Here is a 24,541-nt window from a genome sequence, read left to right as displayed (position 1 = left end):
TCACGCTTTGGTTGTGCTGCATGCTGTCTTGTTCCGCTCCTCAACCTCGCCACTTTAGGCCTCTACTTGCCAGCACAAAGACACAGCGAGTGTGCAAATGCTCTGCCATGGGTCTAGCGGGCAGCAGTTGGTGTAAGACGATAAAGCTACTAAGACACAGCCAGTGTACAAATGCTCTGCCATGGGTCTAGCGGGCAGCAGTTGGTGTAAGACGATAAAGCTACTAAGACACAGCCAGTGTACAAATGCTCTGCCATGGGTCTAGCGGGCAGCAGTTGGTGTAAGACGATAAAGCTACTAATGCTCCAAGCTGTCCCAGCGCACCTGGGGCACAATAGCAATTCTCACCCACATTAATTGAATTATTATGAATGCGGCCAGTGGAACTGCTTTGCATTTCACATAGATAATTATGGGCATCTGTGCAGTCACAGAACGTGTTCAGGATACTATCCCACATGTTAAGTAAAAGGGTGAACCTATGTTCCTTGATGAGTCACTGATGACTCTGGCAAATTCAGTGATATGCATTTGAAATCTTTCCTCACAGTAAGGAGGATTCGAGTAGTAGTTATTGAGTAGAAACATTTCTAGAAAACGGATGGCTGTTTTGTGGTGTTCTGCTGCTAAATTATTGCCCAATTACTTTTTTATAAATGCATTTTGTGAGCATATTGTGATCAGTTTCTTAGTCACATACATGAGGTGATTTTCTATGACTCATGATTTCATACAACACTTTTGTAATCCACTGTTCTGTTTTCTTTTCAAAGAAGTCCCCTCAGACTGAAAGTTGCACTGACAGTGGAGCAGAGAATGAAGGCAGTTGTCACAGTGACCAGATGAGCAATGATTTCTCAAACGATGATGGCGTAGATGAAGGAATTTGTCTTGAAAGTAATAATCCAGAGAGGATTTTGAAGCTGGGCACTGAAAAGGTAATTCTTTTTGCGGAAACAAAACTGTTCAGTGCTCAAGAATTTTCAGTCATTCCTACTGTTGTCCTGTTAAACCGCAATGTTTCCATGCTCCCTCTTTGGTCACTAAAAGAAATGTGATGTTTTTCATGTAGACTTTTTCTGAATTTTAATTTCAGATATTGGATAAAAACCTTTCTGATGGATACTTCTACATCTGGAAACTTTTCTATGGCTCTACCGCGTTTGTTCCCTTTTGTCTGCTCACTTGAAAACGGATTTAGAGCTTCCCTCTTCACTGTTTTCAGTGTCTTCCACCAAAAGAATTCTCTTGTTAAAATGGTGTGTGGTGCTTCAGGGATGTCCCCTCCCAAGAGGATAAGAATTAAGCCCTATTGTGATTTTAACGGGCAAATGTCTTATTATTGACACCCACAAGATCTGTTTATGGTGTCTGCTTTCAATGCATGACTTGAGGTCATGCAAGCAGTGCTGCAGTATGGATCTCAAGGCTAACATGGGAGGGGGCGTGGCCGCGATGCCAACAAGATGGCCGCAACCTTGTAAGGCTCCGGAGGCAGCGTGCCACAAAATCGCAGTGCCACCACCTATATTGCCACAGAGGGAGAGGACAGAGCTCCCACGGCAGGAAGGATGCCGGAGGAAGAATGGACTGTGAGCCCATGAGCCGCAGTGGCTCTGGGACCAGGCAGTGAATCAGCGTCGGGATATGCCCATCCCGCCTCTGAGGCCCAGCGGTGACAGGGGCCGTAGGAGAGCCTGAGGCCAGGACCATCCGGTCCTGCTGGTGCCCTCCCGGTGCCAGTGGTACACTGCTGGCCTGGCTGTGAGGCCTGAGAACGTGATGGGAGCTGTGCGGCTCAGCTGGGGCAGCCTGGACCTGGTGATGCCATCGCCTGCCGCAGGGGGCGGCTGCGGGCCTGAGAAGGAACATCAAGGGCAGCCGTAGTGCCGGGCGCTGGCCTCTCCCATCTGGACTATGCCACCCGGCCCCGCTGTGAGACAGACCCACTGCATTACATATGGGCTATATAACGGCCTAAAGAATCCACTGAAGCCCCAGGAAAGAACGCACAATGGCCCTGGTAGGTGCTGCATGGGGTGATCAACTGATGCTCTGCTTGGGCCCAGACATCTCCTACATTATTAGTGATCGGTGCACGCTAGGCCAACCCTGACCCAGACACCGCTGCATGGCATTAAAATAGCTTTCCTGCAAGAAATCATTCACACCCAGATTCCCATTCCATCTTTGCTAAAACTTGGGGCACTGATCGATATTTCTCCTCATACAATTCATACTCAAGGGGCACCTGCATACTTATACACAAAAGCTTCCCTTTTCAATTGCACACTTCACACTTGGAACCAAAGGGCCGATACGTTATACTGCATGGCCTGCTTGCAGACCACGGAATCAGGGTGGTGTCCTCCACGTGACACTTGATTACTTTGCACATCAGGCTCACACCTATTCACACTATTACCCACACAACTAAACTACTGAACCCTATATATGTAATAATGTTACATTTATTTATTATTGTAACAGTATAAAATAGTCTTTAAAACCGCTATTGGTTTTAAAATCAAACAAAAACCTGCTATATTCTGATGTTACTTACACATTGGTGTCTTTAATATTTGCAGGCACAGTTTTGCACAACAATACATACAGGATAGAAATACATTCATCACAATCATTAAAAAAGAAATAAAAAAAATATCTTGCACCTGTCACTCCAGATGCACAAAATAAAAACAAAACCCTAAAGTTGTCGACCTGGCATTTCGGTGTATGGAAGTAGATTGGAACCACCTTCTTCAGGACTCTTAACTTTAATGACAACAGTAATCTATTAATAAAAATATATATGAAAAACACAATTACTACTGCTTAATAACAAAATAACATTTAAAGAGTTCACTACTGTTTATATATCCATATTTACCATGGTCTAACCTCATTCATAGCAGATTACAAAAGTGGCTGTGGAAAGGAAAGAAATGTCTAGCAATTTAATAAATTGCACTTGCCCCGCACCGAATAATGGTATGTACAAATAACTGTATGTTGTTTTTAAGAGTATATGTTGTTGCTCCAGAAATACCTCCAGGATATTTTCCGTTCTAAAAACATGAGAACGTGGTGTCTATATAGCTCGTTTTTTTGTGTAAGTCACTCCAGCTAGTCCATCCCTTTGATAATCTCCATTCCCTTCTAAGAGTAATTTAGTATACCCCTGATCTGCTCCAGTTATTTAATAAACTCCACTCCCAATCTCTTATCTGATCTTGCACTCTGTAAAGATAAAAACCCTATCCAGGTATTGGCCTGGAATCCCCTTTTCGATATGTGTTGCATATGGGTCCCTGTTCTTAGCATATGTAGATTACCTATACTGTTTTGTTGCTCCCAAAGTTTCCTTTTGGGTATGTGGGTAGGGTGATGCTATTAATCACTCCTCTATCCGAGCTGTCTTCTATCTTCCATTAAAATCAGCGTTCTTGTTTGTAGGTACACAGGGGGAAAATAAGATATAATTTCTAATTCTCGTTTACTTCCTTTAAGCATATTACTCATTTACTTACTTGACCCATTTGGTGTAATAGTGACCTAGTACTATTATAAAGCGATACCAAAGGGGATGATGGATGGAGCGTTTGAGCAAATCAAACACTAACCCGCAGGCAACTGATCTGGGTTAAATCCATCATCATTCTTTAGCTCACTCCACCACCCCAGTTCAGACATGGCCAAATGTAAATCAGTCTGACCCTGTGCCTCATGGGAACAGTCCAGCCCGAACTGCCAAGCCATGTCTTCCCTGGACCGGAAACAAGCATCCTGGGACCACTTTCTGGCTAATCAGTCGTCATCAGCCAGGCTAGCTTGAATCCAGTGGCAAAGTGAGCAAGGGACCCACGTCTGGGCATACCCTGCCAACTTATGGCGAACAAAGCGATACCAAAGGGGATGATGGACGGAGTGTTTGAGCAAATCAAGCACTCACCCCAAGTCAACTGATCTGGGTTAAATTCATCATCCTTCTTTAGCTCACTCCACCACCCAGGGAGGAACTGGCTTGGTAGTTCGGGCTGGACTGTTCCCATGGGGCACAGGGTCAAGACTGGTTTGCATATGGCTGGGTTCAAACTGGAATGGCATGGTGAGCAAAAAAACGATGGATTTAGGCCCAGATCTCTGTACTGGGGTGAATGTGTGAATGTATGACACTGTTATGCATTCTGTTCATCAACTGTTGTTTTTGCACTAGTACCATTATATTTGTTAAAAAGGGACAAATACACTCCCCAAAACCCCTGTGCCAATTCTAAATTGTTCTCGAACTCGTGCTTCCTATAAAATATTCACTGTTTCATAGCCTTTAAATTCTTTGGTCTCACCGGATGTTAGATACGTTGCATACTTCTATTTAGGACCCCTCATAGGCCCGTTCTATAAACTCACACACTTCATTGCCTTCCTCCTCGCACTCCCATTTATGTTTATCGTGCGCCTGGCCGGCAAGCCGAAGGCCAGGGCCTTACTTCGACATACTTTGGACACATATGCACTATGCGATCCTTGGTGCTCTTATTATCCCTCTGACCGAGGTTTCACTTGCTACTAGTCACCTCATACAATCTGGACAAGATTAGATATGGGCTTCTGGCGGCCAATATTCTACGCTGGGTGTCCGAGGTCGCAGTGCTGCCTGCATCCTCTCCGACCATAGCCCTGTTCTATAGCGCTTCACTATCCTGTATCGCTGTAAAACCGATGAGCGCTGGAGATTTCCCAGAGACGCCCTCCTTGATCAGGTATTCAGGAGCAAATCGCTCACGGCAGTGGTAGCGTAATTTACAATTAACACTGGCACCGTCACTACCCAAGCCATGCTATGGGAGACCTTCAAAGCCAGAACACAAAGGGGACCAATTTCCGGTACCCATTGCCGCGACAACCTATTTTAATGAATTCAATGAATCAAATTCGTACTCAATCCTTTGTTATTTCTCAATTTTATCCAATATATTTCATCTAGTTTGTTCTTCAATCCATTGTACTCATCTCCATATTTACTGTTTCACTCTTAACTTTTCCAAAATAAACGCAGGAAATTCACTGTTTCCACATGCCATTGATTTTATTGGAAACCCAATGCATTTCGGGTACAACCCTTCTTCAGGGGTTTCTACAATACAAAAAGATCACAACATATTTAATAGCCATGTTCCAAAGAGCTCAAAGCCATAAAAATTCAACTTTACATTCTCAGACAAACCATTGGTACATAAAAGTGCACTCGTATCACTTGTAGCTCAAGTGTGAATATCCCCTGTCCCTGTCTCGACATTAGGACTTCAAAACCCCTCTTTTATCTAAACATCCTGTCATCTATGCATGTTGCCTCATCCCACACTTTTCTTGAACCCTATTTATACTCTCACGTTACACCAAACAGCATAAAACTATGCCATGCACTTACCCCAGCATGTGAAACGTTTCTCTTTTAAACTTTCATTTTCACGTTAGGGAACTGTTTTTCCCTTTCCTCTCGTGAACAAGGAAGCAAACCCTCAACCAGCCCGTGCTAGCAGTTGTTCATTTTAAATCGGTTCCCTTCACCTGTGTTATCACGTGGTATAAAGCTCACTCGAAACTCAGCACTGGATTGCTAGCATACCGTAATCCACATTGTTATTATGCTCAATTAACCAGAATGCATCTGCTAGTAATACAGAGTCATTTCAACAAATACATTTCCCTCGAGTATAAACATGTGTCATCTGGTGCAATAACAAAGTTAAAAATAATAATCTAGCCAACGGTTCCCGTATCTTATGCTTTGAATCAAATAATTGTTCTTGAATCATTTTGTCCATTAACTCTGACCGGGAAACAGTTATCCTGCGTCCAAAATACTCATGCTCATCAAAATTACTCATTGTACTCTCGAGTCTTCATTTCGGGTGCTGTCTCTCCGTTAGGGCAGAGTTCAATTCATGAAAAAACAGTATAGGTGAGACGCACACCTATTTAACACGTTATTTTAACCAATGTGCTCTCATGCGTTGTACTCAATTGTTTTAGACTCTGTCGGTGTGCTGGCATCTCGGCGCTCTGCCCATTTTGCGCTGCAACATAGTAAGAACACAAAGGGGACCAATTTCCGGTACCCATTGCCGCGACAACCTATTTTAATGAATTCAATGAATCAAATTCGTACTCAATCCTTTGTTATTTCTCAATTTTATCCAATATATTTCATCTAGTTTGTTCTTCAATCCATTGTACTCCTCTCCATATTTATTGTTTCACTCTTAACTTTTCCAAAATAAACGCAGGAAATTCACTGTTTCCACATGCCATTGATTTTATTGGAAAGCCTACATTCGGCATGTAAGCATGTCAAAACAAATTTACATACTGCGTAACTTACGTCGGCAAATTAAACACATTAAAATAGAGCTACAGACCATAGATAGAGATCCGAGACTAAAACATAGGGACTCACTAATGACAGAGTTCAGTGAGCTTGCCGATCGATTGACTGAATACTTAGGAAAATACGCTAAGGCAAGTTGATATGGGGAGGGTGAGAGTCCAGGGCGCATGCTGGCCAGAATGCTATGCCCCAACCAAGCGACTAGTTATATCACTGAAATCTGAACGGATACGGGTGTGCATGTGTTTGGCACGGAGGGAGTGAAGGTCTTATTTCTGGGATACTTTAGACTCCTATACACAGCTCGCTTTTCAGAGCACCCCCGCTCTTCCCTCATATTTAGAAGATGTAGTGATGGTGTGGTTGGATGATGGCCAGCAACACTTCTTGTGCAAGCCATTCACACTGGATGAGATTAAGGAAGCCATTGTTGCACTCAATAAGTCCAAGGCATCTCATTGGCGCCTTCTACAAAGCTTTCAAAGACCATCTACCCCCACAGCTCTTGACATTGTATAATGAAGCCTTGGCCACTGGTTCGCTACCACAAATGCCGCGAGAAGTAACACTTACCCTATAATTAAAACCATTTAAGGACCCACCACTATGAGCATCATACAGGCCATTATCGCTCCTTAACCACGATAATAAAATACTTGCTAAGGCCCTGGCAACCAGACTGGCATCTTCATTGAGGGCTCCAACTTGAGAGCGGACCGCTACTCTTATCCTTATATGCCATCAGTATGCTTTTATTTCTTAGACACCCCGTGGACAACCTCCACCCTTTGATGGAGGAGTTAGCCAGATTTGTCGATCTTTCAGGACTGCAGATTAATTGGGCCAAGTCTTGAGTTGTTCCCCTTTACAAACGCTGCCCAACCAGCACTGACCGGACACCCTCTTATATGGTCGGAGGGTCGGACCAGGTACCTAGGCATTCAACTTCACAAGGACAAACATCCAATAGTACAACTCAATTAAGGGCCTGCAGTAGCAAATCTGGAGATACAAGTTGATAGATGGATTAAACTGGCACTGTCAATGGCAGGTCGGATAGCTATCATCAAAATAGTGGTGCTCCCCCGGTTCCTATACCTCATCCTCAATATTCCAATATCGCTCCCCAACTCTTTTTCCGAACCCTGCACATTCACCTTCTCATCCTGATTTGGGCCAGCCGCCAACCCAGAGTGCGCTGGGACACTTTAGCATTGCCATACGAACGGGGGAGGCCTAGGGGTGCCCGACCTTCAGCAATATTATTTAGTGGCTCAATGCCATTACACCCACTGCTGGTACCATCCAGACAGGTGCATTCCTTATTTGAGACCTGAACTTTACCAGCTGCGGGCTATCCTACTCTCTGATATATTACCTAAAGTTATGCCACTGATCTCTGAGAATATTATGACCGTATCCACGACTTGCTGGGCCTACCGTGCACTCCACCGTAGGCTGGGCCGTGGCCCTCACTACTCCCCAGCACTTCCACAAAAACTATCCATGGCTCCCTCTCATGAGCGAACTGCTCATACAACGTACACTATTACATTATAATAGACACCCCATAGGGGACCTATTTCCCAATGACCATGTTCTGCAGCTGCCAGATGATCTTAGGTTCCACGCTGTGCCCCCATATACATTGCTTTGTATTCCATAGGTTATTTGCTACCCTCTGGTCCCAGCTGCCTAGCTACCCCCTCGCACCGCAAGAGTTTCTGCCATCAATGCCCGTAATAACAGACGCAGATGGCACTTACCTGATACCCAGACTCTACTGTGCATGCACAGCGCTAAAGCCAGACATGACTGAGTGCGGGAAGCATGGGCACACAACCTTCCCGTTCCTGTGACAGACAAAATGTGATCATACTGCTATGCACAAATTCAGAAAAATCTTGCTACCCACAGAAAAATTATTGCAGTTCAAGTTCCTACACCGAGCGTATATCACCCCATTGGAAGTCGAAAGTATGATGCCAATAGAACAGATTGCTGCGCCAAATGTCAGGACCCTACAGGAGACTTCGCAGATCTCACATGCACCTGCCCTATCATTTGCATATACTCGCTCTCTGTATATTTACATATCACCAAAATGGCAGCCATCCCATTACAACTAGAACCAGCAATGGCGCTAATGGGACATACTGCAGCTTTTCCCCGATCAGTGCGCAGACTTATTTCAATGGCCCTGCTATTGGCGAAATGCGAGATCGCTATACACTGGGGCAATACCACATCCACCTCCTCTAATGCATAGCTCAAATACATGACACAATGCTATAGCATCAGTGCAGACTATACAACACTCCAACCCCAGGCATCATGCACTGTAGACTTTTGGCAAACGCTACATGATAATCCACATACCCTTGAACAGGATGCTACAGACGCTCTAGCATCCCCCCTCACTCCCCCCTCCCCCCCATTGATCCAGTCAGACCTGCTTCATGACCTTGCACATCTTTTTCTTTTTTTTAGTGCAATGCCCTGCATCTATTGGATATCTCCCTGACCACCCTTCCATCTAACTCATAGCCTTGTTCTTCTGCATTGTGTTGAGAAACTGAGCTAATATGACATTGAACTGTGATATTGAACTGTGGCATGAACATTGAAGAATGTTGTTGCATGCTGTATCCATGTTTCTGGAAAATCAATAAAACATGTTTTAAAAAAAAATAAAACATAGAATGTAAGGCCAAGCTTTCTATGGCCTGCAACAACTGTCTGTCTCGACGTCCTCCAGAGAAGAAAAAAGCAGTGGAAGCATAAAAGAAAGGAAGCATGGCCGTGAATCCCCTCAACACTGATTGAGGTCCTAGGGCAATCATACTCAGCCTTCATTACACCACATGTTCCCTATCCCCTATGCCATAGAGTTATCCTCTGAGTCTAAGTTCGTGGATATAACTCCACCTGAAGTACCATCTCGGGCAACACCACCAACTCCAGGGCCCTTATCTGAGTGCTGCTGATGACTCTTAGGGCACCACAGCTGAACAATCCTAAATTCCAGGCACAGGGGTCTGATCCAGCCCTTTTCTTCTGTGCAGTGATAAAGCTGTTTTAGCGTGCGTCGCACCTCTCAAGTGTGCCTCGAGGCTCATTGGACTGTTTAGTGCGCTGCTCAGTGGTTTGCCAGCAGATCATTCAGTGACATGAAGCACTCTTTTGTTGCACTAGGAGAACACCTCTGTTGCTGGCTGAATTAATCTTATTGCTGAGATCCTTGCCAGAAGGTCCTTTGCCTGCACTGTTATTAGCGCTGCTACTGGTGCCATCGGCTCAGTGCCATCCAAGGATCAACAAGTGCTTTGCTCAGGTGAAATCCTTCTCAAGTCCAAAAGAGACCCATGGGATTGTAGAGGAAGAGTGATATAGGAAAGAATGTGTTTCCCCCTCCAACGATACTGCAAAACATTCACAACTTTAATTTCAATGGATTACAAATGCCATAGAGGATACAACATGACCCAAATGATTTGCTACCACCCATTTCTTCAAATACAGCAAACTACCTAGTGTTACAGCATTTAAGGTGCCTAGACACTTATTTGGACATAGACATTCATCCTGAGGGCCAGCCTCCACAGAAGTGACCAAGTTTCATATTGTTTTTAAGGCAGAGGCCAAGTAATGGAATTGCCCCTTCCTTCTGTAGAATCCAGGCCCAAAACTTTTACGATGTCCTGCAAGCTGCCTCCAACTTGGCTGTAGCTCTACAGTTCTTTGACGAGGCACCAAATTTGCAAATAAAAGATGTGTATGAAAAACCCACATCTGATTTTGCAGAGAACAGCACTGTGGTGAATCAATACTGGTCATCTCCAAACAATCCACCTTTCCAAAAGATTCCTTTCCTTTCCAAAAATTATGGTTATGCAAGCATCACCCTGTACTAAACAAAATTCATGTTTTTTCCTGGCTCATCCTCCTGATAGGGTATCTAAAACTTAGAAGCCATAGGGTAGATGTTCTAAGCAGGTACCCTGGCTCTTCATGCCCTCATGCTGCTTAACTGCTGGGCAGATATACTCATACTCTTTTGGTCACAGCAGCGGTGGTTGTCCTAAATTCACCAGATCATCAACTAGTTGTAAACGTTTTTAGGGTTCAGGAAAGGAGTACATTTTGGCAACACCAATCCTCCGTCTCCTCAGCAACAAAACACTGCTTCGGCAGCACAGAGAGGGGAGGAGTGGTAGGGACTGTCACATCTCGCAGCGCTCGTCGTCCTCTTCGTCAGCACTAACTGGACAGCCAGTTTACCTTTCCCTTGGAGCATGTAAGGTCCACGGGCCAGGGAACCTTTCTTTCTACAGCCCTGGAAGGCCATAACTTAAACTTACCTTAGCATAAATCAAGTAAAGGAGGTTTACCCTACCCTTCCAGCGCTTCCCCCAGCCCCCCATCCCTTCACCAGCTTCCCCCCACCTGTGCCCTTCAGTCAGAGGATCATCTGTGGATCCTGTAGCAGCAGGGAGCTGCCCTGCTGCATTAAGGAAAAGTGGAGTATGGTCCAGAGCAACAAATTTGGCAGGGGTGCTAATCTTTGTACATCCTGGATCACAAGAAGGATGGCGGTTTTTGCCCAGACCTAGAACTCAGGCTATTGATTATTTTATTTTTTTACCTCTGCAAGGAGTAGTACAAGATTCTGTCCCTGGCTTAGGTTCCCGGCCCAAGAAGCAAAAGATCAATCCGGCATCTCTATATTCCCACACCTGGATAAATGGTTGCTCTATGCCAGTTTTCTGCAGATGGTGGTGAGCCATCTGCTGGCAATGGCATTGCATCCACCATCGTAACCAGGTCTCACCTCATGCCCTCTTGACAGCTCCTGCTCATGGAGGCAGTACTGGACATGCTGGCCTAGAGACCAGCTTGCTCACAGTGCCACCATAAGCCCCCCTAATCCTGCAAGGGCGCAAATGGTTTCTTGTAACCACTAAATAATCCTGACCGCTCAGGGATTATGGTAACAGATCGGAACCTTTCGCTCAGTCACTTGTGCTCTTTTGTTCTCCGATACAGAGAATACACTGTGGGACGTCTTCATTATATTTATTGAAACAATGTTATTCTTGTATAGAATACATGTGCTGCGATAATCAGTAGACCGAAGCTGATGAAGGGAATTACAAGCACCAATAGAGTAAATAGAGATATAGTTTTACCATGGTGCAAAAACAGTGTATATATCCAGGTATATAAAACAAGGCAGTAATCAGGCGTACTCCTACAATGCAAACCCTACTCTCTGTGTACCGAGGGTGTGTCTAGGTGTAAAGACAAATATCCCCCCTAGGGATGATCCAACCCCATTACCTGGCGGAAGAGAATGTAGGACCTTGTCCTGGTCACGTACTGGACACTCCTGGAGTCCCCACATGGAGATGTTAGACCACCATGTGGTGAAGTCTCAGCATGCAGGGACTCTCGGGTCAGCTAAAGTGCCTCCTCTACTAATCATATGAAATGCTGATTATTTATGATAAAAAGCATGCTTGCGATGTGTTAGATTTGGGGGTCTCTAGTTGGCATAGGTAGATACCTGTTACAAATAGGGACCCTTGCGTCTAGTCCGGGTAAGGGGCTACACTCCTAAAATAACCCCTGCTCACTCCCTTGGTAGCTTGGCACGAGCAGGCAGGCTTATCTCAGAGGCAGCGTGTAAAGCATTTGTGAACACATACAGTAATACAGGGACAACACTACAGATGGACACCACACAGGTTCTATTATAAAAATAGGTATTTTTATATAGACAACACAAGACCAAACAACAAAAATCCACAATATTGTACTCACAAATAGTCTCTAAAAGGTTATAAAATAGCTCAGTTCTCTCAAGTTGTAAATGCGACACTACTCTCAATGTACCTTAAATGCATAACGCAAGGAAAACAAAAGGGTCGCAGGGAAGTTGATGCGTTGTTTCCTTACACGCAGGGGAGTGGATGCGTTGGTTCTTTACTGCTGCGCAGGGGAGTGGATGTGTTGGTTCCTTACTGCTGCGCTGGGGATGCTCTCTTTCTCACTGTGTGGGGAGTTCAAGCGTTGGTTTCTTACTGCTCTCCGGTGCGATGCGACAAGATGGCACCTCGATGCGATACTCTTCTCCGGTGTGATGCGTCAAAATGGCGTCTCGGTTTCGATGCGACTACGTTGGCGTGATGCATGCATGCCCGATGGCCGTGCGACGACTCAAAGATCTTTGGAGCCGCGACAGGCCCTGCGGTGCGCTTCTCCGGTGATGCGACGATGCCCTTTGTGGCAGCGTCCTGCTTCTCCGAACATGCACGCGCCTTGGGGATGCGACGATGGCAGCGGCGGTTCGCTTCTTCGGCGATGCGATGACAGCGGGGGGCGTCACGCTTCTCGTTGTTGTGTCGTGCTTCTAGCTCTCAGCGACACACAGTCTCTCAGAAGGCCCAGCACAACAGCAGGCACTTCAATTCCCAGCAAGGGAATTCAGGGGGGAGCTGGTTGGTGACGTCTTGTATCCCTGAGACTTTAGGCAGGAGGCAAGCTCTTGTTCAAGCCCTTGGAGATACTTCTTCAAGTTGATAGAAAGCACACACAGTCCTTTTCTCCTCTCTTTGGCAATGAAGCAACCACTGCAGGCCAACCCCCAAACACACAGCACAGGGGCTGTCTCCTCCTTCAGCTTCCTGGTTCTTCTCCTCAGAAAAGGTTTGTATTGATTCACAGAAGTATTCTAAAGTTCTTGGGTCTGGTTCCCAATATTTATACTACTTTTCTCTTTGTTCTCTGAAGGCCTCTACCTAGTCCAAACTAGTTCTTGTCAGTCCTGGAGCACTTTGTTGACAAGACTCCTGCTTTCCTTTCAGTGTGTATGCCAGGGACACCAGACACACCACAGGAGGTGTAGCCAGCATTGTGGAGGGAAGGCACAGGTCTATTCAGGTCTCGGGTGCAACTCCTCCCTCCCATCCGCATGCAGATCTCTCTATTCAGCCCTGTTCTGACTCACCCTGTCTCCTGGAATCCCCCAGCCCCTGTCACTCGAACTCCAGACAAGGAATACACAACCTAGCAGAGGCAGGCTCGGATAGTTAGGCAAGAAAATACCTACTTTCTAAAAGTGGTATTTTCAAACATGGAATGTTAAAACCACCTTCACTAAAATATGTATTTTATCATTCTGAATTCAGGCATACTAAACTCGAATTTCTACCTAGTTCCCGGAGTCAGTTCAGATTATAAGAAGTTATGATCAACTGCCCATTCTGGCCTATGGGGAACAGGTAGCCTTGCAATAGTGAAAAACGAAAATGGCTGTAATTCACTATTAGGACATGCCACACACAGCAGGGCATGTCCTACCTTTTACCTAAAATGCACACTGCCCTTGGGCCTTCCATAGGGGTGATGTATAAAAGGGAAGGTTGAGGAACTGGTAAGTGGGTGCAATTGCCCAGTGAACATGGCAGTACCACACTGCACACAGGCTCTGCAATAGCAGGCCTGAGACACACTTTACAAGCTGCTCTGGTGGGTGGCACAATCAGTGCTGCAAGCCCATCAGCAGCCTTGGTTACAAGCCCTGGGCACACGCAGTGCACTGTACTAGGGGTGACCAGTAAACCAATCAAGCCAATGATTGAGTCACTAATCCATACATCAATTTACCATAGGGAGCACTTGCACTGTGGCACTGAACAGCAGTGGCACAGTGCCCAAAAGCATCTAAAACCAGCGCAAAAACATAAGAGGCAACAGCAAAAAGTGGAAGGGAGACCCACGCCAATGGTGCCAGGTCTAACACCATGTACGTACACATTAGCAATATTATGGATATGTAGATATCCCTGTCGCCCCGTAGATAAAGATAGAGCAAAATTGTTTACATTCGTGCGTAGAGGCCTTGTTCTTGGTGTTCGATGCATTGTGATAATGTTATGTGGAGCCAGATGTGTAAACAGAAGTTGTTTCAGAGAACCTAAACCAACATTGTCATGCACGTGAATATGTGCGAAAGGTCACAGCAGAAATGTTATTGTGAAAAGAGAACAAGGTAAGAAATGAGCAGCTTCGTTACATGGGCCTAACCCAGGCACGTAACAGTACTGACACCTGTATGTATTTTTTCCTCCTCCTGAACACCATTTAACTCTCTTGCCTTCTTATTCTCAGCATCAGGATGCTCCTTTTTCATTGTTCCCGTCATTATCCAGGTTTCCGAGGCAACCGGGTACTTTGGCATTTTTTGCAGTTATTCAAATTATAGACTAAACTTTTCTCTCTCTTGATTTTTATTATTTACTTGTTCATTGGTGACCAGAATTCTTGTGGAAGTATGGTTATTGAGGAGAAGGTTCTCATGATTGTTGGTAATACAGTGGTCTTTATTGATCCTCTTTGGTGTCCCCAACTTCTCCTGGGCACTCAACACTTATTATCTTTTTTTCGTTGATGTTATTGCAAAGGCCTTTCCATCACACCAATTTCTTCAAATATTTATTTTTTGTACGTCAAGGACCATAGACAAATATTTTCTTTTCTGAGACAGGCCTTTTTAATGAAGTGTCACCACATAACTCTGAGTTCTTCTGTAACACTGTGATTGCAGTGACAAACAATGGGATAGTGTTTATAATATGAACCCAGTAGGTCAGTGCTTAACTGCTCGTCTAATCTGTACAAAAGAGAGAGAATTCCTGCCAGATGTTCGGCCGCTCATGACTGTCTTCCCTGACCGTCTTGATTTACAAAGAGAAGTATGGTTTCGGGATTTCCTAAGGAAAATTATTCCGGTTTTACCACTCCTATGTGAACGGATCCCAGTACCCTGACAATAATAATGGTTTATAAGATTCAAGCTATTTACTATGTTGGACACCCCTGCTTTAAAGTAGCTGATGAAAGTGTTACCAAGAGATTGGTAGCGAAAAAGGAAATTCGGGATTGTGAGACCAACTTCTACCCTTCACAATCATGTGCAACTATATTTAACGGAGTGGCTGCCCCTGTACCTCAACAGCATAAGAGACTGCCAGCAATTACTATGACTGATCATAGTCCTCAAATAGAGCGGCTTCCTTTGCCCCATCCATCTTTGGTAATGCACTTTTTTGTTTTTTTTCCATATGTGATGAAGTCACAGCCTGATGGTAGCAAATTCAAGGTTTGAATTTTACATGATTGCATACACACAAAACCGTTTGTGACTGATGCAGTGAGTGAGTTTAGTGGAGCGAGTTATGTCATTAGCTACCACACCTTTCATCCAAACTACCTCCACTCTGAAACTCTTCATGTTTATCTACTTTAATAGACAGCAGTCTTACTGTTAGCTTGTATCTTGTTGTTTCTTTCATACCATATGATATACAAACACCTGAGCTTCTTTGGATCCACTGTTATCGGGGAGCACCTGCCAGAAAATGAGCATTGTGGCCCTCTGGCGTCTGTCCCTCGGTGCCTTTGTCACCAAAGACAGCTGCAGCCTCAACACGGAAGCAGAGCCTGTCGTTTTGAAAAAACTCTTGAGCAGATAAAATCCAAAGAGCAAGCTGTACAGGTGGGAGAGAAGAGTACGCAGCCATAAGTGTTCCACGTACCATAGTCCCGAAGCAGCTTGTCTCACTTATGAATGAGTGAAGTTTACCACACGCAGCGGCCCACTTGAGGGTGTGCTGGGTCACCTATGAATATACTGACGTCACAGTCACTGCTCAGTTATGTTCCTTGCTTAAAATTGATAGTCTTTATTTCTACAACAATTACGTTTTACTGGCCTATCTGCATGGAACACGGATTTTCAATAATAACTCCATATTAAGAAAAACAATCTTTTCATAGCTGTAGTGCATAAAGATATGTAAAGAAGTGTTCTTTTTCAGAGCATAGATATGTTAAAACCATTGTCTACAGTTCTGATGGTTTGCTCAATTTTTCCACCTCTAAAGGCTGTGTTGTACTCCGCTTGGTGCGGGATCTTTTTCTACTGCTTTCGTGTATAGGTGATGTAGTGGCTCTTAAAGGTGCCTATATTGTGAGCAAATTGTCCCATCATCTTTTTTTCTGACTACTGCCGCTTCCGGCCATCTCTTCGTGGTGAACGTTCGCTTCCACTAATATTGCGCAATGTACAGCACAAAACTTGTTGACTGCAACATTGAACTGTTTCGCCTATAATTTTGATCAAGCTTTTGATTTTGGCCTCATAACAATTTTTTCATTTGTAATAGCTGGGATGAACCACTTTATTTAAATTAGGGGAGGGCCATGAAAGATGTATGTACTTAGTATATTGACCGACAACATCAAAGTAACATTTTTTTTCAAATGTGTATGCACACAATAATTCGTTCTGTGAGGCTCTACAGATTTCTTTGTTTACTTTTTACAGATGTTTTTCTCTTTTTTTTCCTTTTTTATGCAGAACTCATTTCTTTATGAACTGTTTTCTGTGATGGTCCACTCTGGAAGTGCTGCTGGAGGCCATTATTATGCCTGCATAAAATCGTTTGCTGATGATCAGTGGTACAGTTTCAATGACCAGCATGTTAGCAGGGTAAGCATTTAAACATTATTTTTGTTTTTAGGGTTCTATCAATCACTAAGCCCGTTTCCTTTTGAATGTTTAATTTCATTGCACAGTCTATTCAGACATAATTGTAACTCAGAACAATTATTGAAATGTTTTGTAGACGTCTTCTCTGTAGATTCATAATGTTGACTTGTTTTGAACTTGCAGGTTTCTTCCTACAAGGGTACTAGATGCCTTTAAAAAGAGCACTTCTGACTGTATCCCTCATGTATATTTGCCAAGAAGCCTGTTGGTTAGAACACCATTTATGTTTTGTCCTTTGAAAAACAGAACCACAGTATGAAATGATGCTACAGTAATTTGCATTTCTATTAGCTTTATTAAGAGTGTTTAATTGGGCTTTACAGTTACATATGCTAATACTGCTGTTATCTGTGTGTTTGAGAGATTTCATTTGGATATTAGGCTATTGTTATATAGGCTCCTTAACATACTATACTACTAATGGTTTTCTTTCTAATGCTTGTCAGCTTCTAAGGAGTTTAAAATAGCCATAGTGATCCTCATGGATTTAGTTTCACAATATAAAAGTATGATTTTCCGACAGATTACATTTTATTACAGGTTTGAGTGGATAGTCGCTCCCTTTTTAGGCACAAGTGTCCGAGCATACTGACCATGAATCCAGGTGAGGTCATGTCGGTACATTAACAGGAGGATCACGTTTGTACATAGGAGAGGGTCTCTTCAGGCTCAATCACTGTCTTCCTGGACCATCCAACCACAAGGTATTCCATTTTGCAATCCCCCATATCCTAGCAATAGGCGGGCCCCCAGACTGTCACAGCCCCACTCTCCCAGTGCCACACCCTTCCATAGTGGTACCCCCTTCAGCTCTTTTTGAAATTCGCTAATTTCAGCTGGCCTCACCTCTCCACTCACCACAGGCTGTGCTCCCCTCTCTGATGATGCCACATTCAATGTCCCAGTCTGTGCTTCCCCTCCCTCTTCAGTTATGTCCTGCATCATGCGCTACCACTCTTGACAATTATCTTCCAAGTGCTCTTCGGTACAGACATCTTTCGTCTGTTTCTTTTCCCCCCAAGATCACTCCACGAGGTCCCGGGACCATGCCAAAATTGTGAACCCGGCGGGAGAAAACCACCTGATGGCAACTCTGTTTTGCCAGCAATAGACCCAGTTGGGCAAACCTATATCACACCCTTTATTCCTTAGGGTATGGAATAAGGTCCAGTGAACCGTGTTTGATCATTGCCTCAAGCTGAATACGGGTAGCACACGTCCGGTGATCCAGGACCACCTGCCAATATTGGGTAAGCTTGTCACAGCCCCATAACGTGTGTGAAGCCTGCACCTCCTTTTTTGCAGCGCAGAGAATCATTTGTGTGGGTAAGGTACATTTTACTGAGTCCCGTGGGGGCAAGTATGCGTGGTGGAGAACAGAAGTGTGCCAAATGGAACCACGCATTACAGGCTACTTCCTGACAGTTCAGCCTCTCAACACCGTCTGGGCTCGATATGTAGCCTGCGGATGGTCTTCCCTTAAGGCGTGATGTATGTGAGATACCAGTCATCTGGAGGGGCCAAGGTCTGACAGTACGCCCAGCGTATAGGATTCACTTGGTGTAGTTGGGAAATCTGGCCACAATTCCCTTTCAACTCTGGTCCGGGCCGCAAACTGCAAGAACTGACCCCTCCAACCCTCTAAGAGCCCACCCAAATGCTTCCTGCACCTCTTGAAATGTAAGGTAACTGTCCGCAGAGTATAGGTCCCCTAGCAGCTCTCATCCTCCCTCTCTCCACCTAATCAGGCAGACCTCAGGGTCGAGGTCTGCGAACAGAGACAAACACAACAGCGGAAGATTCCTAGAAAACGGCTGTGTGCGAAACACCCTCCTGACCGCCCTCCCCCAGGCCTGATTGACCTGCTGGACCACAAACAGGCAGGTTCTGCATTTTCTGGATCCCACTAGTAGTATGGACGGCAGGCGTGCTGCCTCTGGGGTTCCAGCCAATATTCGCTTCTCTGAATTATCCTCATCTGAGCACCATTTAGCCCCATGTTGTAGCAGTGAGGCCAGATAGTACAGCTCGAGATCGGTAAGACCAAGTCTCCCCTGCACGGGGTAAAGCTTGAGGATCAGGAGGTTCACCCTGCTGCGCTTGCCGCCTCAGACCAACGCCACCAATAAACTGTTTAGTGCCACTTTAGTTTGAATATAGCCTATTCATAAAATCCTGTTAGGTTTGGTGTGGTACAAAGCCAGGGAACTAAGTTCTTTGTACAGTCATTAACTGTATTTTATTCACCGTGGTAAGTCAAATTCAGACTGCTGGTTTCTGGACTAGTATTTCCCCTTTAGCAACAACAGTGCAACAGAGTTGGAGTAATGGGCTTTAATATAGTTATTTTCTTCCTTAAGTCGTTTTTGTTTACATTTGTTTTTATTGTTGCAACAGGAAGCACATAGACTAAATTATACACCATGCCATTCTTGTTTTTACAAGATGGAATTAAAGTGTGTACAGAAATGGCAACTTCCAAGAGGATCAGAGTTCCACTGTGAAGAAGTTTTTTACCAGGATCTGCGTGTGAGCTTTACTCAAATGACACTGTAGTTTATGAGTTGTGTTGCCATATTTATTCATCAAAGAATGCACACATCCACTTTCACAATATATAGTCCTACCATTTCAGAATATTTAAAACTATTATTAAATGATAGGATAATGCCGCAATGAAGTTTGCACTTAGTCCATTGTTTCAAGTTCAGGGATTCCAAGCGTTGTCTCTTCTTTTTAAGTTTTCGTATTATATATTTCAAGTATACCTGAATATAGTGTGTTACCTTTGCAGATGTATCTACTTCTGTTTTTTCTCAGTCAGATCCAAATGTCATATTCTATAGACAGTCCGGTTCTATATGAATGTTTGTTGTGGTTTGTAATATTTTGCTTCCTTCTTTTTCAAAGGAGTTTTCATAAGCAAGCATAGTGACTAAGCCAAAAAGCACTATTATTGCTGTCCCTATAAAGTAGTTTTGCAATGATGTTCTCTGCAATTACATTAAACTCTAACAGTGATGGGAGGAATTCTTGCAATAGCCCCTGGCAGTCACTCGGGGCAGCATTCCAACCCATTATTTTTTTGCCTCAAGATTAGACCCAGCTGTGTGCCTGGATGTGGGTCGCTTGCTGCTGTACCACAGGATCCAGGGTATTCCTCACTGAAAAGGCCTAACAATGCCCGCAACAGGTCTGGGATTCCTGGCATCACTGTGTTCCCTTCAGGAGGAAGCATTAGCTGGCAGTTCGAGATGAGGGGCAGGGTCAGACCTGCGACCCTTGACCCCACCAGGTAGGTCGCTCCCCGTCCGCACAGCACCGCTTGTGTGTCCCTGCCCCAGCTGCTGCGGAAGTTCGAGGCCCTCCACCACCCGTAGGCTACCACCTGCGCCTTATCCCTGGTGGCCAGTGGTAGGCCATAGGTAGGTTTGTTCACCCTCCGCTATATTGGTCTTATTGTATTGCCTGTATTTTCATTGTTGTGTCCGTGACTGCTGTCTGTCTGTCTTCCCATCCGGCCTGTATGTGGTTGGTGCCCCTTTTTCTTACCTCTTTCACACCTCTTTCCCTAGCTGTCCCCGTGCTCTCTCTGCCCGGTCTTTCCTTCTGTACCCTTCGCTGCCCCCATGCTCCGCCCAGTTTTCACTTCTGTTCCCCTCACTGCCCCGTGTCTCTGCCCGGTTTTCCCTTCTGTTCCCCTCACTGCCCCGTGCCTCTCTGCCCATTCTGCCTTCTGTTCTTTGCTGCCCCTGTATTTCTGTGTTCTGTATTTTGCCTCTGTGCCACTCGTTTTTCCGGTATTTCTGTGCCCTTTTGCCTTCTGTTCCTCTCGTTTTTTGTGCCCTTCTGCCCTCTGTGCCACTCGTTTTTTTTGTGCCCTTCTGCCCTCTGTGCTACTCGTTTTTCCCTTGTTTCTGTGCCACTCTTTTTTCCCTTGTTTTTGTGCCCCTTTTGCCTTATGTTCCACTAATTTTTTTGCCCTTTTGCCTTCTGTGCTACACGTTTTTCCCTCGATTTTGTGCCCTTCTTTCCCTCCCACCTCCCCATATATGCTGGCCGCTGCATGGACGCCACGACAAACGCCGCCACTACGACGCCAGCACTCTGCACGCTTTCAACTCCGGACGGAGCCACACCTGCTTCAAGGCCGCCCGAAACGCACACAAGGCCCCTTCACCTGCCGGAACTGCAGCTACACCAGCCTCAGAGCCGACTAACCACCCGCCAAGAAAGACCCCAACCACCTCCGATGCATACTACTGAACACCCGCTCCGCACGCAACCATGCCATCGAGCTCCGGGACCTGCTCGACACCACATCCCTGGACGTCGCCTTCCTGACAGAGACCTGGTTTAATGACTCCTCTGCACCCCACATCGCCATAACCATTCCAGACTGCTACAAGATCACCCGCAGAGACCGCACCAACAGAGTCGGAGGAGGAATCGCCATCGTCCACAAGAACAGAATCAGGGTCTCGACTAGCACCGACGATGCGCTCAGCACCGCCGAACACACGCATTTCCAGATCCACACAGACCCTAACTCCTCCCTCAGAGGCACCCTTGTCTACCGACCCCCTAGGCCCCACCCCCAGTTCAGCGACTCCACTGACTACATCCTCCTCGGAGACCTGAACTTTCACCTTGAGAACAACAACAACAACTCCACAACCCAGACCGCTCACCTCGGACTGAAGCAACTCGTCACAACGACACCCACTCCGCCGGCCACACGCTCGACCCCATCTTCTCCTCAAGCCCGCACGTCTCCGTCAGCCAGACCACCAAACTCCTCTGGACCTACCACCGCTGCATCCACTTCGCCTTCCAGAAGTCCACCACACACCACCGCACCTAACAGGTCTCCCGCCGCTGCTGGAGCAAAATCACCGAAGACCAACTACACGCAAACCTCGCTCTCAGCCCACCCACCGAACCCTCCAACAACGCTGTCCACAGCCTCAGATGCTGGATCGAGGACTGCGCCGACACCCTCGCCCCGCTGAAGAAGCCTCCAGGGGGCGGAGCTTGCCGGCGGCAATGGCGGACGAGTAATCTCTTGGCTCCAGGTCGCTACCCCAGTAAAATCCTGCATAATCCTACACCAGCTTGCGCCCTGACACCGGACCACAGTTCCTGACGTCTGCGACACCCAGGCAACCTCCGGTGCCCTGGACTGCGCTCGAAGATGCTGCTGACTGCTCCGGTGGCGAAGTGAAATCCTTCAGCAGGGAAGGCCGCGAGCCGCGTCCCCGAGTGATTGAGAGGCCGGTCTGCGTGCTGCGACGTGCGACCCTGCGAGGCGGCTTGGGTCGGTGTCGTCTGCAGCCCAGGTGCGAGGAGCGGGAAGGCCCGAATATCGGAAAGGGGTGAGGCACATTACACCAGACCTCTCACCCCCACCCCCCCGCAGTCGAGTACGCCTGGTCAGCTGCTGGGCATAGTGGGCCCTTCTCTAAGGCGCATTTGCGCTACTGGTGGGGCACTCCGGTCCATCTTGCCAGGGTCTCTGAGGGTGGCAAAGACTGGGGAGAAACACAGAAGTGAGTCCTGCAGCGAGGGGGGCCCCCGCAGGACCGGGGCAGCAACACAGAGGGACCAGTGACACTTGCCTTAGAGCGCCCTTTCTTCACGCGAGGCACAGCTGCCGCATTGCTACATCAGGCAGCCAAAGACGGTAATCTGGAGGCCTGACGGCAGGTATTGCGACAGATTGGCGGCGACCACAGCTGCACACCCCACAGGTCGCCTGCCCGGTATTGATAGCAGGTGCGGTGTTGAAGCGGAGAGCGAGTGAAGGCTCTCCCCACCCCCCCTTCCTCTCCCCCCCTCCGTGCAGGCTTGACGGAGCAAGGGGCGGACAGCACAGTGGTCGCAGCGCCCACACCACTGCGGCTGGACCCTGTTTGGGATCACCTGTAGCGCAGCAATTGGGTTGAGGTGCTCTGAACCAGCGGGACACCAGGGAACGCTCTGGAGGGAATTCTGCACCTGACGCCCTGCTGGACACTGCGACGGCGTTGCACTCCCGCAGTCAACCTGCCCCAGCACCGTATTGAGGCCCAGCTAGCTAGAGAAGACTGCGCAGCAGGACACTGACATGGGAAAAGGCGATAAAACCCAGACCAGACTCCCATTTGAGCAGCGACGCGTAAATCCTCGGACATCCCAGAGACGGAGGTAACCAACTCGGTAGGCGGAGTGGCAAATACGGACTACTCTGACATTAAAAATATGCTGCTGGCCATGGAAAAGGGCCTGCAGGACAGCATGGCGTCGATCGGCTCCAAAATAGACTCACTCACCTACCAGATGGATCGCATGGCGGAGCGCATTGACAAACATGCGGAGCGCCTGGATATGTCGGAACAACGCCTAACCGAGGTCGAGGAGGCGCAAACGGAACTGGATACCGATCACAAGAAGCTAGGGAAACTCATGCAAACTCTTCAAGAGAAGACAGAAGATTTGGAGGCGCGATCGAGACGCTCTAACATATGCAGCACGGGCGTTCCAGAGATGACACAAACTGCCGTTATGGAAAGATTTGTGTAAAAGCTCCTCGTCACCTTGCTGGGAGAGGCAATTTTTTCGCCAATGTACATAGTGGAACGCGCGCACCGCTCGCTTGGCCCACGATCTCGCCCAGGAGCACCGCCGCGTCCCATCATCGCCAAGCTTCTCAATTATAGAGATAGAGACGCTGCCCTCCGGGCCGCTAGAGACAGAAAGACATTGCAATTTGAGGGCTCCGAAATCTCCCTATATCCTGACTTCACGGCGAGAGTGCAAGAGGCACGTAAACACTTTGCCCCCTACAAAAGAAAGCTTCGCGATCTTGGACTGGATTATGCCATGCTGTATCCGGCAAAACTACAAGTTAACCGACAGGGGCACTCCCATTTCTTTACAGACCCGAAAGCACTCCAGCAAGCGCTGAAAGGATGGTCCAGGACACGTCGCACAGACTCCGATGGCCAGGTGGACTACGAAGACCGACAAAGTCAGCTCGATAAGCAAGAATAGAGTGGTAACGCAACTGACATGCGGTGAAGCTCATCTCTGCAAGATTGCAGTGGACTGGGCCAAACCAGATGGGACCACTACATTGGACTGATGTCACGCCCTACGGGCCGAGAGTCAGTGGGGCGCCTCTGTAGAAACCTTGATTCCTCGATCGCCCTTCTTATTGGTGAGACTCAACTGAACTGTAAGTCTGGTGGTGGAGGACCCAGGTGGGCTGTTATTTGCTAGTAGGCCTGGGCGGGTGCCGGGACAGCGCGGATGGCGAGTGACGGATGTATGACGTTACAACGCATACTTTTACAACGCCTACCTTTACATCGCAGTTTTTACAACGCATGCTGTTACAACGCATAGCGCTTTAGGGTGCTGGATAGTGAATAGTTTAATTTACTATTCCAACTCCAGTCCCCGTGGATAGTAGGGAAGGTGTTGGATAGTAAATTAAATATATTCCCTATCCTAGAGCGCCCCCCAGCGCAATGCGTTGTAATGACATGCGTTTT

The 24,541-nt window shown here is 46.6% G+C and overlaps 1 protein-coding gene across 4 annotated transcripts in view; it reads left to right on the top strand.

The window, feature by feature from the left end:
* Window positions 1-24,541, top strand: part of USP47 (ubiquitin specific peptidase 47) — a 1,403,284-nt gene that overhangs the window by 329,700 nt on the left and 1,049,043 nt on the right. For 2 of the 4 annotated variants that reach the window (XM_078680933.1, XM_078680930.1), the window contains 2 exons: window positions 774-938; window positions 16,815-16,946. In XM_078680933.1, the coding sequence (XP_078537059.1) occupies window positions 774-938; window positions 16,815-16,946 (297 nt within the window). The remainder of the gene's footprint in view (window positions 1-773; window positions 939-16,814; window positions 16,947-24,541) is intronic. The other 2 variants (XM_078680934.1, XM_078680932.1) reach the window with 1 other exon arrangement.

This window comes from Lissotriton helveticus, chromosome 3_1 (assembly GCF_964261635.1).
Source record: "Lissotriton helveticus chromosome 3_1, aLisHel1.1, whole genome shotgun sequence".
Classification (NCBI taxonomy): domain Eukaryota; kingdom Metazoa; phylum Chordata; class Amphibia; order Caudata; family Salamandridae; genus Lissotriton; species Lissotriton helveticus.
The sequence above is the reverse complement of the archived record's forward strand: the minus strand, read 5'-3'. Positions and strand labels throughout refer to the sequence as shown.